This window comes from Protopterus annectens, chromosome 3.part0, assembly GCF_019279795.1.
Source record: "Protopterus annectens isolate FY-2018-M chromosome 3.part0, PAN1.0, whole genome shotgun sequence".
In the NCBI taxonomy this organism is placed as follows: Eukaryota; Metazoa; Chordata; order Ceratodontiformes; family Protopteridae; genus Protopterus; species Protopterus annectens.
In genome coordinates, this window is record NC_056731.1 from 1,894,665,628 (window position 1) to 1,894,685,005 (window position 19,378).

General features: G+C 37.8%; 1 protein-coding gene across 1 annotated transcript in view; it reads left to right on the plus strand.

The window, feature by feature from the left end:
- The window catches only part of PPP6R3 (protein phosphatase 6 regulatory subunit 3), a 3,115,682-nt gene that overhangs the window by 2,785,794 nt on the left and 310,510 nt on the right, over positions 1-19,378 (plus strand). Inside the window, exon 22 of the mRNA XM_044065977.1 lies at positions 14,570-14,756. Within this exon, the coding sequence (XP_043921912.1) occupies positions 14,570-14,756 (187 nt within the window). The remainder of the gene's footprint in view (positions 1-14,569; positions 14,757-19,378) is intronic.

Here is a 19,378-nt window from a genome sequence, read left to right on the forward strand (position 1 = left end):
TCGCCGTGCGCCACTCCTTGGGTACGTATCCTGAGGTGAGGCTAAGATTAAACAGCTGTCCTAACTGTGGGTTTAATTCCTCTTTGAGTTCATGAAGCACACAGCCAGGGACACCATCCGGTCCCATGGATGCTGTGTTTTTTGCCTTAGTGAGGGCAGTTCTCACCTGGGCGTTGGAGATGTTTGGGGGGGCTACAATCCTCTGGAATAGATATCTCTCCTTTTTGGGGGGGGGGGTCTGCCTGCCTCTGCTTCTTCTGGCTTAGCACATTTCCTTATATGCCATCTTAGTATTTCCTGACCTTGAGCCTTTATTAATTTGTTCAGTCCATACTCCTTTACTTGCCTTTCTGTAATCTGCTACATGTCCTGCCTTCTTATTATACCCTTCTTATTGTCTTGTCCATCTTCCTTGCTAGCCCCAGTTTTCAATTTCCTATGTGTTGGCATAGTTTCCTGTATTCTGCCCCAGTGCCTTGCATTAGCTTGTGCTTAGGTGCACTATCTCATGCTGGGTTAATTTTCAATTTTACCACTGGAAGCAGTGTTGGTCTTCCTGACCGGTTATTATGCTGGTATTTATTTATTTTACTTTGTTTATCGGGGAAGTACACTGATCACTATAGACCATATGCAGGCACATCCTGGGTGAAGAGATTCACAAAAAAAAAAAAAAAATAGAACAAATTTACAGACAGAGTGATCACAGAAGACAGATAATCCCAATAGAGTAGAAAAGCAAATGTGAATTAATTTTAGTAGTTAATATGAGAAGGAAGCAGCAGCAGCTGAGAACAGAGGGTCAAAGTAGACATGATGCAGGTGAGGAAGGAGTTAGTTTATATGTCCAGTGGAAAAGTACTTGCAGTCAGATTTTTGATGTAGGTGTCTTTTGAAATGACCTCTGAAAGTGGGGAAAAATACTTTAAGTTGAAGAGGGAGGGATTGCCAGAGTTTGAGTGCAAGAATGGAGAAGGAATGATTGGTACTCTGCAGTTCAGTTTGCAATGTCTCGAGTGAGGTAGTTAATTGGGAGAGGTTACAGTGGTTGTAGGGGATGGATTCATTATGGAGTTTGGCTCCAAGAGGTGGAAAGGCCCCTGGTTGAAGTAGTTTGAAAACAAGACTGTAGGAGTAGCTGAGCTCTGTAGATTGAGTGGTAGCTATTTGGCCTTGGAGAAGTTGATAGATTGGTAATCTTGAGAGGTGGAATTGAATCAGCAGGTTTTGTTTTAATGGACCATAGAGTGGATAAGTGTTCTTTCTAAGAGGATGTGGCTATAATGGGGAGCCCATATTCAAGCTGAGCAAGAAGAGGACTCCTTTGCCTATTGCAACTCTTTCTGGTCTATAGAGAAAGTGAAATATTTTCCAGGACCAGAATAAAAGAGAACTGATGTTTTTCCTGGTGTTTTCATTGTGGCTTTGGAAGCTAAGTGACTGGTCTAGCCGTAAACCTAATTATTTAAAGGATGTTTGTTTCTTTTGAGCAACCGTTGAGATGTGCAATGTTGAGATTTTTAGGAGCCTTTTTCAGCTTTTACTGAGGTTCCAAATTTTTTTAGAGGGGTTTAGGAGTAGCTTATGGTTGTTTAGCCAATAATTACGGGATCTGAGATCAAACCAGGACTGGGTCTGGATCGAAGAATAACCATTTCATCTGCATAAAGACTAATGGGAAGTTTGGGGAGATCAAAGGAAAGCTTGTTATAAAGATTGAAAAGAAATGTTGTCCAGTATGAATCCTTGGGGCATTCCTCTGGTAAAGGGTGCAGGCGGAGATAAGGATTGGCCTGTATTGACTATTAAATACTTATTTAAGAAATGTTGGAATCAGGTGACAGTGTTTGGGATAACCCCAATTTCTTGGAGGTAGTGAAGGAGCAGACGGTGGTCAGCTAGATCAAAGCTTTGGTTAGGTCAATGAAGAGAGTTCCTGAAAAGTTGCCTTTATCCATGTTGAGAAGAATCTCATCTGTAAGTGACCATAGTGCTGTCATTGTGCTCCGCCCAATCCAGAATCTGTGCTGTTTGAGTGAGAAGGTGGGTACTGTTGGATGTAAGTGGACAGTTGAGAAAATACTTGGAAAAACTATTCTACAACCAAGTGTAGGAATGGATGGATGAAGATAGGGCAGAAGTGGGAGTTATTTACTGACTGTGGCTATTTTGGAAGAGAGTTTAACCAGAGCAGTTTTTCTTATGGCAATTTATTTTAAATTAAGCAGAAGTCAAAAATATGTAGAAGAAGTGTGGTAAAGAAGTCTTTGCAGAGTGATAAAAACCAAAGGAGTAGGTTATCTGCACCAGGGGGTTCATCCAGGGGTGTGTTTTCTAGAACAGGAACAAGTTCTTTCTGTGTAATTTTCTTAAGTACAGGACGGGGGCCTAGGTGAGTTGTGGGAGAGATGGAGGTTATGGTACTAGGGAGGTGGCTGAATTCTTTGAGAAAGTCAGATGTTGAGGGTTGGCCTTGAGAGGTCTGGATGGTAATAGGACAGGTGGTGGGATCAGTGGATTTATGGCCTTTAAAAAGATTTGCTTCCTGTCAAAAATGTTTGCGTTTGAGCAGAATATCAGGTTGCTTGATTTTGAAGTAGCTGGTTTTGTGTGTGTATGACGTGCTTAGCTAGGTTACACAGAGAGAGAGGTAAAGGCAGTACGATTTTCTGGTTAGGGTTTTTTCTCCACACGATTTTCTGGTGAGGGTTCTTTCTCCACAAACACCATGCATTGTCTCTAAGTTTAAGCAGAGCTTTCAGTTCATTGGTTAGCCAGAGGGTTTTCTTGTATTTGAAATGGCGCTGTGTGAGAGGGAAGAAATTTGTCTTGAAATTGGAGAGTGTGTGTCAGAGATGTTGCAGCCAAGTTGGAATTCTGTAAGTTGGTAATGGGAGACCAGTTGAAAGTTGCCAGGTGTTTTTTGAGGTTGTCTGTAGTGTGATGGTGGATCTGGGTCTGAAGGCGACTAGTTTGGGGGGGGGGGGGTTGGTGACTGATGCATAATTTGGAAGGTTACTGGACAGTGGTCACTGAATTGATTCACATTTATTGGAGATGATGGTAGGGTTGTTGGTGATTAGCAGATCCAAAAGGGAGTGGTTGTTGGTTTGGAGATTTGGATGAGTAGCATCACTGACTAACTGTATAAGGTTGATATTGGCTAGGAATTCATCAGTGTCATTGCTTTGGGGACCTAGGTAGTTTAGATTAAAATCACATAGAATAATGAAATTTTTATAGGTTCAGGCAGCTGAGGTGATAGTAAAAATAAGGAATTTAAATTTAAGGGAGGCTGGAGGAAGAAGGTAGGTAACTGCTATTAGAAGGTGACTGTTCTTCCAGGAGGGAAGTTTTACACAGGTTCATTTGGGCTCATTATCTGAGGAGGCATTTGCTTGTGCAATGATAGTTGGTGTAAGGTTGTTTTTATAATGAATAAGAGTGCCTCCACCTTGTTTACTGCCAGGTCTGGTGTCTTGGAAGTAGTTGCAGAAAATTTAGGATTGTTTTGTTTGAGCCATGTTTCTGTAACAGCTGTGATGTCAGTTGAGTGGGTTATAAGGAATGTGTTTATCTGATCAAGTTTATTAGAGATGGTTTAGGAGTTTGTTAATGCACAGGAGAGGGTGGCCGGTTCAGAAAAGGTTATGGGGGTTATGCGCTGCGGGGGACCTGGATTGGATTCAGTGTTGCATCTCAGCAGGAGTACGGAGATAGGAGTGAGTTTATAGAGGTGGTTAGGAAGTTTGAGCTGGAATTGCTGGGGTTTGGTGAAGAGGTAAAGGGATGGTGAAGCTGAAGTTGTGTGAGAGTTTTAGATGGTGAATGGAAGGTATAAATGTTTGTTGTAGGTCTTGGGGTACAAATGAATGATTGTGGTGCTTAGGTTGAGAGATGGGAGAAGAGATTGGGCTACTGACAGTGTATTGTAGTATGTTAAAGAAAGGCGAAGTAAGATGGTGAGGAGAAGACGCATTGCTGAGGGTAGGGTAGAAAAATTGTTCTGGGAGTAAGAGGTGGGAGTCTGAGGGGATAGGAGAGGACCAGAAGATGTATATGGGAATGTGAAGGTGTTAAATCCCCCCAAAAATCCTTACGATTCAAGTGTGGGTGGTGGTGAAGCTGTATGAAAGTTTAGGGTGGGAAAATACCACAGTGAGGTGATTGAGGAAGTATAATGTAGGTTTAGTGAAGTTATTTCCCTTTAATGAGTGGATAGAATTGAGTGTGAGGAGAGTGGAGACAGTGATGTGTAAATTGAAGAACTGGGAGGGGGTGACTACGGAATTGAGGTGAGAGGGGAGCAAAGTGGGACACACCTCCCCTCCAGCTAGAATCACGTGATTGAAGGTGTGCAAGGTGAATGCAGGAGATGCAGAGGCCACACAGCCCAAGAACAAGTGTTTAGACAAAAATAAATAAAAAATGGTGAAAAAGAAAAACTAAACAAAACTAATTCTCTTTAATTGTTAAAGCTATAGTTGTACACATTCAAGATCAGAAACAAGTATGTAAGGTGAGCTTCAGACTAAATAAGCTAATGAGACAAGAGACCCCTTACAGGCACTTGAGTAAATTCAGCCTGCTTCCCTGGGTAATGAGGATGAGCTATTAAACTGCACTCTGCCAAGAAGAGGAGCAACGAAGTTTTGAGCTTTTACAGCCTTATTTTTAAAACATGAAACTGTGTTTCAGTAGTAGATTTGAACTGGGGAAGACATGCCATGACAAACTTGCCCAGGAATGGACAGAAATTGCTTCTACTTTCAATGAAAAATTCGGGGGGGGGGGGGGGCAGGACCAACCCGGAATTCTGTCTGTGCAGCTGATAGGCAATACTAGACCAAATGCCTTGACAGACTTGCCCAGGAGCACCCAGAAATTCCTTCTACTTTTAGTGAGAAGGGAGTGGGGGTCAGGACCAACCCATAATTCCCTCTGTGCAGTCAGCTGGTAATGCTAGAGAAAATGCCTTGACAAACTTGCCCAGGAGTGGCCAGACATTGGTTCTTCTTTCAGTGAAAAAATGGGGGGAGGGGACGAACCCAGAATTCTCTCTCTGTGCAGCTGTCAGGTAATACTAGAGCAAAAGCCTTGATAGATTTACCTAGGACAGAAATTGTTTCTACTGTCTGTGAAAAAAGAGGTGGGGGTAGGTCAGGACTAACCTGGAATTCCCTTTGTCCAGTTGGCCTGTAATGTTAGAGCAAGTGCAGCTCTACAGAGAGCAATTTCACTCACCAAATTCATAGGTGTAATGAAATAACAGCCAAGCAGCTTGCATATAGCCTACATGAACAAAATGTAGGAAAGATCAGATTTGTTTGAGAGTGCATGCATGGTGTTTGGGGGGTGGGGTACTTACTTCAATAGCGCCATACAGCAAAATTAAAAAAATATAACAAGCAATAAAACATATTCTTGTTTGTTATGGGTTTTGGTCTTAAAGGTGTGAGAATGTGCCTTTTGTGTAAGATATCATAGGAAGGTGAAGAATTTTTGAAAACTAGCAGTACAAGAACAGTGCTACCCTCAGATCAGAGTGGAATAGCCATGCATTTACACACTCTGGGCTGAGAACACCCAAACAAGTATTGAAACTAGAATTTAAGGAGATGATAAAAACATTGAATCCGCTAAAAGTAAAATTTTGAAATTTGGTGGGCTTGTTTGATGTGTTCCTTGAGCATTTGACTTTATAAGATGTGGAAGACACTCTGTAGGAGCACTGAAATGCCTTTGGGCTTAAGTCGCACTTGAGTGACATTCTTGTGAAAGTAGAACAGATTCATATAGCTAAAAAAGGAGAAGGTAAAAAAAAATCCTGGATTTAGTAGATTGTTAAAAGTAAAATGGCACGGCGTTTGCCAAATGTGTGCTGGGTACTCTGTCAGCCAAAGGTCTCTGACATTAGGAGAGTCTTGGGTGAAATATGAGAAACTTGGGCCAGTTCTGCTGGTTCATACATTCTGTTTATGACAAAGCGAAGGTGTTATGGAGACTGTGGTAACCAGCATTGCAGATGCGGTGGCTGGTTGTCCAGCGTTTGTGAAGCATAATTAACAAGTAACTTTATAATTTAGATCAGAATTCATTAAAGCAGCTTTGGAGTGTAAAAGGAGAAAACTAAAGTTTAAATTTCCCTTTTTAATTATGTTAAAAGTGTATTGTAATAATGACTTTTGATCTGGAAAAGGTTATTTAGCAAATTAAGCAATTGCGCCCCTATGTTTGACCCAGATGGACGTGGAACAGAAAGAGAGAGTGAGTGTTTCATTGCGGGACATGGATATGTAAAAACATGCACATGTTCGGGATGAATTGGAGGACACTTGGATGAGAATATCCTGTTTGTGTGCACATCCACAGGTTTGGAGGTGGCTGGATAGGCTCAAAAGTCCAAGGTGAATCAAGGGGAAACACATGCATATTTACATTCATTGAGTAATTCCGCTATTTTTTTATTGAAATTTCTTTGATAGCTAGTGGTCCTTGTTAAATGTTGGTTCTGATTTGGCCTGTTGGGCATAAAGGCCAATTATGATTAATGTTTAAGCTTTACAGCTAACATACCCTGAAATTTCTCTCTGTAAGTAAGTGGTGAAGCCAACCATTAATCCAAGCAGCTGAGAAAATGTTTTGTAAAATAATACCCACTAGAATGCTTTACCTGAAAAATTGCAAAATACTTTCAAGCTGCTTGATTTTTATGAACCATTGAAAGTGCCCATGAGTGTCAGGTATAATTACAGCTGTTTAAGAGATCCAGGATAAATCATTCTTAAAAATTTTGGCTACTCAGTTACTATTCATCAGCTTAAAACCTGTAAAACTTAAGTATATAAATGTATGTTTGAAAGTGCTACTGTGCTATAAAAATATTTCTATATTTTTAAAATTATTTACTGCTTCTATGTAAACTAGTTTCTTCATTGTTTATATATTGCATTCTGCGATCTGTACTTTGGCTTGTATATATAATGCATTATATGCATAGTTCTTTGTAATTCTGTACTTTAATGTATGTTTTATGGTGTAAAGAACTGTGAGAGGACTGACACGGCAATAGATCATGATGATATACAGCATTATAGAGTGCAAAGATTAATATATGATAAGAATAAACTTTTTTTTTTTTTTTTTTTTTACAAGTGATACTTTATTTAGACAAAAGCATTGTATTAGAGGAAGGAGAGGAGTAGTTAACCCTTATTTCGATAAGAAAATAAAGCAAGAAAAAGATATGTTATGGGAAGTAGAAAATGAAAGGGCCGTAAAGTTTTTTTTCTTCTTACTAAACAGAATATTGTTTACTGTGGAACGATATCTAGAAATGCTATACAAAAAGAAAGGAGATTGTATAGACAGGACATAGTGGGCTACAGATTAGTGGAGGCAAATGGGAATTTATTTTTTAATCCATTTACAGCAGAAGATCTGAATAAGATTACACTTAAAAACGTAGTAAAACGTTGGTGCCAAGGGAAGATGGCTTTAAGTTTTGCTTTTTAAAAATGCATGAAGATTCTGAAAAACTGTTTTTTGCTGTTTTGGATAAATGGTTGGATAAAAGTATAGATTCTGTAAACATATTAACATGTTAAGTTATGAAAAAACATGCAATAAAAATAGGAAGTTTAGAGGGATTTGGTCATGGGTAATACTGACTACAAGATTTTGATGGTAATGTTGCAATGTAAATGCATGAAATCGACATGCAATCTTCCAAGCACAGATTGGCAGAGAAGGACTTGGTATAAAATGTATGCTGTTCCTGATGAAATAAACTGTATAAGTGATAGGAGATTGTGCTTTAAATGGTAAGTTGGTTATCTGTGATTTAATGAAAGCATTTAATAATTGAAGGTATGAAAGTATTTGAGAATTGTTAAAAGAATATAGGATTCCTGATAAACTGAGACAGCAATTACAAGGCATATATGAGGCCTCTTGGATAAAACAGCTGATGGTAGGATGGGGAAGCAGGTCAAGATGGAAGTTGGTGGTAAATAGAGCTGTGCTTTAAGCCCTTTTTTGTTTTGCTTAGTTATGAACAAAGTTATACTTGAAGTAGACAGGGTTATGTAACAGACTAGAATCGACCTCTTTGCAGCTATGTAGCTTCCACTTATGAGCTACGTAAATGGTTTAGTTCTTTTGGTATACCATAAGTCTTTAGTTTTACTGGTGTTTAAAAACTTGATAAAAGTATTAGGAAAGATTGAACTATACATTCCTAAGGGAAAAGCTATGGTTATGGGGCTATGGAACTTAAAGCAAACATTCCCTTTAATATGAAGTCTGTTAAAATACTAAGATTCAGTTTGGGGAAGGCAAGGTTATAAGTATCAGTTGGAGAGTTGTTTGGGCACTTAGCACAATCTTGTTGAAACATGGAAGATGTATGCTGACTTTTGTAAAAAGGTTTATGTATTACATTCATTTTTGGTGGGGCAATTAAATTATATGGGTAGTATGTATATATTGTCCAGCAAGTCAGATAAATGACTACTGGCATAGTATTTTCTATAATATGGGACAATTAATTTGAGAAATACGGACTGGGTCTTGTTAATATGGTCTTTCTGAATTTCATACATTTATATCAACTTGTTATCAAGATCATTTATGACACTGAGGCTTTTGAGTAAATATTTTTTGCCAAAAATTTAGATTTTTTTTATATCAGCTGAAGAGAACAGTCTGTTGATTTGCAAAATGATAAAGGACTGGAAACCTTCTCTGAATTCCTTTCTCAAGTCCAAACAATGCTGGTAGGTAAAATGAATTGATATTTTTGCAATAAATCCTTGGGAAGAGTTGGACAGTAGCATAAAGAAAAGTGTAGTAAAAATGACAGAGACAGTTATTGAAACATACAGTCAAATGTAAAGAAAATTTGGTGCATGCATTTATTAAGCAAATTATCTGTTAAAGATGAAATATTAATGTTATAATGAATGAAAATGTTCACATTGTTCATCTGAATAAACTATAATGCATGCCTTATTTGAATATCCAAAATTTAATATGTTTTGGGAAAACAATCTTTATGTTGGACACAACTGGGTTGATGGACTTGAATTAGCAGATGTTAGTTTGTGGTCACTGCATTTGCATATCTCCAGTTTGAATACATTCCATATGTAAAAATGTATTTACTTACGTTCTTTCTGGAAAGAAAGACCTGGAGAAGTATTATATAATAAGAAATCAAGATAAGGGGTAAAAGGGACACAGAAAAAAATCCAGATAAACCAGAGTCTTCACTATATAGTACCTACTATGAAGTAGGTCCATGGGGTATATGCAAATGAACATTTAAGGATGTTCAGGTGTTCCAACTTCTGAATGCTCACTGGCATAACTTTTTAAAAAGTGTTTAATGCATTCAGACATTTAAATCCAAATACCACTTACTGTAAATGTGAAATGTTTCACCCTTTTTCTGAGCTCACCTGTACAGCAGAAGTGATTAGTTTGGCCATTCCCTTAGAAATCTTAGCTTATAAAACAACTTGATGTCTTTACCATTAGGGTGATTGCATTTGAATTCATTTTTAAAGAAAATTGTATTTTCCTTATGTGTCAAAGGTTGTGAGATTGAACATGTATGTGTATTCTGATTTTCACTGTAATCCATCCATCCACAGCCTCTTTTTCCCATTTTTTGGCATATGGGGTCAGTGTGTCACTTCAATGGTAGCAGTCAACTAGAGCCAAGGTTTACACTGTCAGATGTTATTTTCTTATTTAATAAAAGTTTGTAAATGTGTTATTTTAAGAAAGTCATCTTCTCTTTTTTGATAAGTGCAATGGGATCTTTTGCATTCACCTCAGCTAAAATGAACAGAGGCAGATGGGGACCCCCTGTTTAACGTTTCATCTACAGGATGGTGCACATAGGACTAAAGTATCTCTGTGCTCCACTGTAGTTTCAGTAATGAAAAATTAATCCAAGCACCTGGAGTGAGAATAGAATCCACAGTCTTCTTATTTTTGCACTATCAAAGTTGAATATACTTCATGTTAATCCACTGATACTAGTAGCAAAGGGCAGTCATGTACCCCCTCACTTAAACTCTTGTGCTCTCTTGCTTATCTCCCCTCATTTATCTGCTGGTAAAACATGTACCTTAAACTCTAGCAGCAGAATAGTCTTGATAGCAGAATGGAATCACTTTTTAATCTAAACCTCTACTTTTAGCGTCAAGTGGCAACATAGCAACCTCCTGAAAAACTAAAACAAAATGAAAAGCCAGAAGCTCCATGCCCCAAACAAAAATGGAATTCAAAGAAAAAGTGCCAACTTCAATAGTGAAACACTCATAATTAGAGTGGATTTCAAAGAAAAAGTGCAAACCCTCAGAAAGGAAACCATAAATGCTCGTTCATCCCCCCCTCCCCACATCACTCCTTGGTACTCTAACCAGTGACCCATGCTTAGCACTGTGTCTTCTTGCCACCACGAATACCTAGACTTTCTCTAATAGGGCTGAGGTAGGTGTGGAACTCCTACCTTACTTTCCTTCCCTCTGCCCTGTGTTCACTGACCACTATCCAAGGACTGCTCCCCTCATTGGACCATGCCTTCCTTCAGGGAGGGTCATCAGTGAATACCCATTATCCTTCTCAGGATGAACCCATCTATCCCTCCCTGGCAGTGCCTTGGAAGCCAGAGATGCTAATCCTACTGAAGTTTTTTGGGATATAGGGCTTTGATCCTTTATGCCAAAGGGGTTTGTGTGCATGTGTGCAAGATGTTAGGTAAAGGGTAGGTAGTTGTGTGTGTGTATATATATGTGTGTTTATGTGTATATATATGTATATATATATATATATATATATATAAAGTAAGAAGTAGGTAGGTCTGTGTGTGTGTATATAAGAAGTAGATAAAGGCAAGTGTGTGTGTGTCTGTATAAGTAAGAAGTAGGCTGGTCTGTGTGTGTGCATGTATGTAAGAAGTAGGTAGGTAAAGGTGGTGTGTGTGTGTGCGTGAGTGCATCTCTGTGCCTGCACGTGTGTATATTAACCTATCTCTGAGGGTTAAAATGGTGGGCTAAACTCAACTTTATACAAACTACCTTTTTCTAAAGCTCACAGCACAGTTTAGAAAACAGCAGTCATTTGATGCTTTATAGTTTATATACTTGTCTATATGTATAAGCCGAAAGACACCACAACAACATTAAGAGGGAGGTGGCGGGTCATACCTCACAGTTGTCCAGATTTTTGCGTCATATTTTCGGTCTATTTCTCATAAAATTGTGTTTTTCTGGCAAATCACTGAGGACTGACTTCAGAAAATAATGGCAGACATTTGAGATTTAGACTTCATATCCTTCAGAAAATGCATACTAATGCAAAACTTGTTCTATCAACTTTCTAAGGAGGTAGGGGGATTTGTGTCATCCCTCAATTGTATAGATTTTCACAAAATGTCCAGATTTTTGCCTTATATTTTTGGTCTGTTCCTCATAAACATTCCGTTGTGTGTTTTTTGACAAATCACTGGGATTAAAGTTACTAAATAATGACATGCATTTGAGTAATGCATTCTAACAGAAATCCGGTTATTCTACCAACTTTCTAAAATTTATAAGAACAATATTTAAAATGTGTCCCTAGTTTTGGGCCTTTGTCCCCCAGTTATGAAAGGCTTTCTCCAGATTTCTTGTGCTAATATATTAAGAAGGGGTATGGTGTGTGTGTGTGTGTGTGTGTGTGTGTGTGTGTGTGTGTGTGTGTGTGTGTGTGTGTGTGTATAAGAAGGCGGTAGCTGCTTTACCCTTCAGCTGTCCAGGTTTTTGCAGAATGTCCAGATTTTTGTCCCATATTTTTGTCTGTTCCTCCTAAAAAGGACTGAAGTTGCTAAATAATGACAGCCATTTGAGTCTGACTTCATATCCTTTAGAAAAATGCATACCAACACAAATCCTGTTATTCTAGCAATTTTCTAAGTTCATGGGAACAGTATTTATAATCTGTCCCTATTTATTTTAGGCTTTGTTTGGATTTCTTGCACTAAGAGGTTGAGGTGTGCACTTGTGAGAGAGAGAAATGCCCTAGTTAGACTTAGCAGGTCAAATTTATTTTCAAGTGCTTTTTCAAGGAATTATGAGCTTCAAGGGAAGAGAAGGTGACTGCTGTTCATGCTAAGTCTGCTTAAAATGTGCAACTGTTTTGTTTAGCAAATGGCATCACTATTGTGGTATAGAATTTTAAAGTATTATTGGCACAACAGGTGGTATACTTGCGTCTTGATGCAGAAGGCTGTAGGTTCTAATCCCATAGCATATAGATTTGTATTTTAAGGGGTGGGATGATGCAGTGCTGAGTATCCTTTGGATGAGATGCCTTGTAACTCTGAACCTGTTTTTCAGTTTATCCATTCACTATTGCAATATACCAGCTTACCATTTTTTTAATGTGACATAGGCAATTTAAGGGCAGCAGGCACTGATTTTGTAGATGAAACACTAAAATAAAAAGTTGTTTTCTGGCAGCAGCCTCTTCATTAGTTTCAGATCTTTTTAATGTGAAATTATTCAGATGACTTACTTCTACGGAGATTGTGCATATTGACTGATATTGGTGAATTGTAATGACAGAAGTTTGAGTGGCCTTTTATGGTTGAAATTTTCTGAATTGGTCAGCTTTGTCATTATCGGTTCATATGTTTTGTTTCATTGTTTACTGGAAAAATGTCTAAAGCTATACATTTAAAACACGCTCTAACAAGTGATGCTGTATTATGCAAGGGATATAATTTAATTATATAATTTGTATATATATATAATACACAATATATATTTATAGTATATAATGTATATGTAATATATAATATATAATTTAATTCAATCAGAAAGGTGAATCAAAGAAATTTTGCATGGTCCTAAAAAGGTGTGCAAGGGGCCTAATATTTGAAAACAACCCAAAGGTAAACTTACCCCCCCACTGGCCAGATGCATTTTCTTTGAATGTGGGTTTCAATGCTGTTTCAGTGAATGTGAGTTTCAAAGGTAGAGAAGTTTTAATGCTAAGTCTGTTTTCAGTGTAAGACTGAATTGCTTTGTTAGCAAATGCATATCAGTGTTCGTGTTATAAAATTTGAAATAACAGTTATAAATTAAATCCAAATATCTGTAGTCATTGTAGAAGTAAAGCATAAAACAGTATGCACACAGAGTTTTGAATAGTGTTTATGGCAACTGGGGAGAAATAGCCAAGTAATGGGACACTGGGATGGCTGCGTGGGGGGTTCTTGTTTGCACCCCCTGGGAAAAAAATCCTGTGGGCTCCCGTGCATACATATAAATTAATATGTTTACATGTCTCAATTTTAAATAAAACATTTGCTTTGGAAAAAAATTCCTTGAGACTGTAAAGTATAGTTGATAGAAGAATACAAACCATAGATTAAAAGGATATGATTTGTGGAGGTAAAGTGATGATTGACTGGACCTTAAATGCATATTGTACTTTCATGTTTTTATTATTTGTTACAACAATAATAAAACTGTTGTAGAAAAAAAATGATGGGATTTTCTGTCTTAACCTAGCCTTTCAAAGGTTAGAGAAAATAAAACAAACTAGACTTAGCAAAGATGCAAATAAACCAGGATATCAGAATGACTATAATGTGTGTTTCTCACTGGTAACAAAATTGGAAATAACTAGAACTGCATTTTTCCCTTCACAATGATGTTGAAGTTGTTCTCTTTAAGTTGTTTCCCAAGAAACTGTACCTGTTGTGTTTTTCAGAAATGGCATGTCGTCTGTAAAATTGACTGAAACCAAAAAATAACTTTTTGATATTATCCTTTTTATGCATTTTTGTAGGTGTTCCTCTTCCCCACCTCCAGGTCTGACATGCGTTCATTCATTCCCTAAGGATGACTGAATCCCTTCAGATCTCTTAGGCTAATAACTGACTGGCGGGGCCATCAAATCAGTCACACATCATGGAGTTTGGTGCTCTTGACAACATCCCAGTAGAAAGAACTTTTGTATGTATGGTTGTAACCCATACCCTTGGGTGGTGACTTTGGTACCTGCATCACTGTAAGGACTGCCTTTGCCCCTCTAGCAGCTTATGCATGCTCTTTCATACGACTGCCAATAGCTGTTGTCACCAACTTGGGTGACCACACATACACATTATTCATTTTATTAGCCCCTATGCATTCAGCTCCATCCCTGCTCTGTCGCTGCCTGAGCCAGCTGAGACCCACCCCTCCCTCCAAAATGGTCACCAGATGCACTCTTAAGCACCCAAGCCATTAAGCCATTCCTGGTTGCTTCAAAAGTAGTTAGGGCCTTCTTAAGCCACCAGCACAATATGCCATTTATATTTTGTCTATATTGATAATTTTAGGGAGAGAATGCTTTATTCTGCTATTTACAATTAAAAAGCAGTGCTAGATCTTTCTGCATCTGGGCTTACTGAAGAACTGTATTACATTTTTTTACTGATGCATGAGAGAGAACATTTTAAAATGTCATGAAAGCTTTTAAATGCACACACATTTATTGCATATTTTATTTATGTATTTTTGTTTAGTTTCTGAGGAACCTAAAGACATCTTTATGGGACAGCCACATTGCAGTACTGAAATGGAATCCTGCTCATATACTGGTGAAAATGAAACAAACACGGATCAGATAACAGAAGTGATGGTAAACTGCAATATGAAGGAGACAGTCCCCCTCTGTGTTGACTCTAAAACTGAGCCTGTGGTATTTAAAAGGTATGATTGTCACACCAAATGATGTAAGATAATATCCTGAAAAGGGGGGATTTTACTCTCTCCATCCTGAAAGTCATATCTTCAAATACTTAGCTACAAGTGACATAATTCTTTAAAAAATGAAATATTTTGACATTCTTCTTTAGTCTAAATAAGGAGTAGTGAAATCAAAACATTTTTCTAAAACCTGCTGAGGTATATGTTATTAACATACCTCTGAGAAAACTAGAAGAGGTGCCAACTGCAGAGTGCTAAAGAGAAAATAAGGGACTACCTCAGTAATATGCATGAATTTAGAATGATTGCTGTTAAACAGCTCTTTTTGATAATGTCTCCAAACCATAATAGCTTTTAGCACAACGGCTCAGGCAACATAAAGTAGAAAGGGTTGCTGCCAAGCTTAGGGGGCCTGTAACAAGGAAAATAATCCGAGGTCATGTGGAGGTATTTGAAGTCTTTTGGAAATTTTATGGAAATCTGTATGAAGCAGAGAAATGTGGAAATCAAGAAAAAGCACAAATGTAAATGTTTATTGAAGAATTAAATATGCCAAGGTTAGAGGAAGATGAGGGTCAGTTATTAACAGGATAGGAGAAGATGAGATTAAAGTGGGTTATGTATAACCAATCTACAGGACAGTCTCCAGGAATAGATGGTATTCCTGTGGAAGTTAAGAAGCTAAGAGGGAGGAAAGTGATAGAGATCTGAAAGGTTTTGTTTAACACTCTTTTAAAAGGAGGAGAAGTACCAACATCCTGGAAGAAAACTCTGGTGGCTGAAATATCTAGCATTGGTAAAGACCCATCAGATCCAGCATCATACAAGTCTCTTGATTCTAAATCATGATTACAAAGTGTTTGTCTATAATGGCTAAAAGAATGGCAACGTTGATGCCAAAATTGATAAATGTGGATCAATGTGGTTTTGTGGAGAGGAGCCAAACATTTGACAGCATTAATAGAACAATGATGATTAAGAGGAAAATAGAATGTAAGAAAATACCACTGCTGTTGGTGGGTCTTGATGCAGAGAAATCATTCAACAGAGTAAGCTGGGATTTTGAGTAGGGCAATGGAAGCATTTGCATTCCCTGACACAATAATAAGGTTAATTAGGAGAATATATGAGAGATCGGAGGTGAAAATTAAAAGTAGGGGAGGTTCCACTCTGATAAGTTCTGTTTGAACAGAGGAACCATGCAGAGTTGTCCTCTTTCCCCTTTTGTTTTGATATTTTTACCTGATAAAACCAGAAAAGGGCATTTCAGTGTTGTGTAGAACACTCTGAAACAGTTTCAAGTCTTTTTGGGATACAAAATTAATGAAGATAAAATAAAAGCAATAACTGTAAACTATGTACCCACATACAAATTAGTTTGGCAAGACCTGATTTATGGGGACATTATAAAATGAAGCAATTTGACCACTTATTAGAGGTGTTAGTTTCTAGAACAGATCAGCTTAAACTTAAACCTATGTGAGGGACTTTGTTTTTATGCCCTCTTTTTGTGTGTACGAGAATATATATGTACACGGGTCTAGGACTCTTGCACGAAGGCACTTTTCACCTAATCGCTAATGGGCGGGCATACTTGCATGAAAATGCTTTTCACCGAAGCAGCATTTTTGCATAAGTATGCCAGTTGTGCCGGTCGTACTATGATGCGGATAAGGAAAATTTCCTTTTCCCACTGTAGTGCAATCTCCGAGTGAGAATATTCAAGTAGGAGGGGTGTGGGCAGTGCAGGGGGGCTTGCCCCCTGCGTAAAAGTAGATTTAATTTTTTTTTAACACACTTTAGCAAAAGGCTTTTTCGGTGAAAGCGCTTTCGTTAAAGTGTGTTCAGTGATAGTTGATTCAGACTGTTGAAGTTTCGTTCCTCAGTCCTAGATCCATGTACACACACACACACACACATATATGTACGTATATACAAATGTGTATGTGTGCATGTGTATATTTTATATATATTTATAGTTCTCTCCATCTATGTATACATATATATATAAATGTGTATATCTATTTATATACGTGTGTTTATGTATATACAGACGCATGTGTGTACACATATATAAAATATATAAATGTGTGTGTGTGTGTATATATGTGTGTGTATTTTATATATAGCTGTGCCTATCTATGTTTAAAGTGTGTTTATATTTATATATGTGTGTGCGTATTTGTGTCTATATATATATATATATATATATATATATATATAACAAGAATCAAACACAACACACACAGCAAACGGAGCACGGATCCCACACTAGATATAAAGATAAGTAACAAAAAAGTAATAAAACTCAAATGTGGGCTCCTAATGGCATTCAGGCAAATAGCATCAACGAAATTCCAAGCAACAATCCAAACTCCAGGATAAGATAAAAAACAGTTTATTGTAGTAAGCGCTTTCACCCGTAGGCTTCTTCAGACTTTACAATAATACAACTGTTAAGCAAGTTTAAAAATGCTAGAGGCTCTAGGTATTGGTCAACCAGGAGCCAATCAACAGTAGCTCACATGAAACAGCACATTGTACGTAATACAAACAAGCAATTCAAATAGGTTTATATCTGAGCAGAAAGTTATATCAAAGCCTATCATTTAACATAAAACAAACAATTAAAGCAGAAAATTCATAAAACGAGTGAAAGACACAATCTAATAAAAATTATAGAGGCACACCCTATAATGTCTAAGAAGTCAATACCATTTTAAAAAGCATACTTGCGACTATGTACGGCAGTTATAAGGATGCATCATGTTGTGTGGCTTAACATCATACAAACAAATAGACAAAAGAACGCTCAGGAAGCAGAAGCTCAGATGCCATTCCCTAAACCTCTTGAATCAATAACTGCAAAAAGGTAGGTAGACCTCTCAACACTTACAAAGCGTATAAAACATAACTTCCTATAAAAACACAAGGGAAACCTACCGGATTAAATAGTAAGGTGGCTGCCTAGCCAGAGCTATAATCGTTCCAATGGACAATAATCCACAAACTGTCCTAAGCTTGTTAAAAACCTAGCGTCGCACAGTATAGCCATGTACCAGGTCATGACGCCACTTAACTCTAGGCGTACGTCCACACAGGGTTTCAAACAACACTAAAAAATAAAGATCACGTTGTTTACGCCGCCAATAACAGCGACTAAAGCCATCAAGAAACGGCAATAAATACTAAACTATTAAACCATTAAAATAAGAACCCCCATGACTCTTCCCAAATCAGCAAAACACAAAGCCCAACAACAGTAATGCTTGCCCCACAGGACACTCGCACTGCCCATTAAAACTTATATAGCTAACTTATGCAAGGGATAGTTAGATATGCTCAGTAGCCAGCGTACCCTAACAATTCCTATAGCATTACATGAGATCGACATAATGGCAGCATGCATTAATGGAAATAATGATGCTTAAACTTATTAATTGACGCTCAAGATATTCTTATGTATACGCACTCACTCAAGCAAATATCAATGCCAAATAAGGTCACTAACTTCTGTAGTGCGACCTTCAGCGTCTAATAAAATAAGTTTTCTGATACCAAAAGGCACATCAGAAGGTGTGCGGACTTATTGTAGGCCTTAGAAGACCATTATATTATGCTCTCAAACATCACGGCATGAAATTTTAAGTTGCTTACCAGCATATACATACACCAAAAAATATATATATGGGTGAATGACCCTTACAGGGACTATACAATTGCAGTGCTCTAATAGACAACAGAGCGGCTAACTAAATAACTCCAGTAGTGCCTATAAATAACTGTATATCCACACATAATATGGCTCTATGCCATAGTAGGGGAGCAGATATCACCTTTCATAGAACTACAAGCAAGAAATACAGTCAGAAAGACATCAGGGTCTTAAGAAGAAACCCTAAACCAACCTAGGGGTATATGGCAAAACTAAAGGGATATCTCAACCTCGAGCTCATATAAGCTAATTATTTAGGTCTACATAACCTCCTCTTCTTTAAAAATGGTCTAATCTGCACCTTATCATTAAGGCCAGGTGCTTTATCAGCTCTGCACCTAATAATCCACTTTAACTCATTCTCCAAGGTAAAATTCACCATGTCACCACCTCTTATATTATTAGACAGGGCTTGGAGGACACAGAAAACAAATTTGTGTTCAGTGCCAGATGCCAAAGTATGCTTCGCTAACGCATTATTAACCGAAGCAATACGAATATGGTACATGTGTTCCCTAATCCGCTCTCTCAGGGACCTATTGGTTTTCCCTATATAAAATGAGGGACACATAGTACATCTTGCCAAGTATATCACATCAGTACTACCACAATCTGTTCTGGTGCATAGATTAAACTCATAATTAGTGGAAGGATGCAGAAAACTCATCCTAGGGTCTATATGTATACATTGATTACATCTACCACATGGTTTTGTATTATAGCAAAGTAGGCTAACAGTGTTTGAAGGTGCAAAGTTCCTAGGGTTACATAAAAGCCTCTTTAAATTTGGTTTATTCTTAAACACAACCTTGGGTATAGGGCCTACTAAAGACCCGATCTTGTCATCTAGTAATAGAACACCCCGATATTTCTCCATAATCTCCCTTATGGACCTAGCATCCCTTGTGTA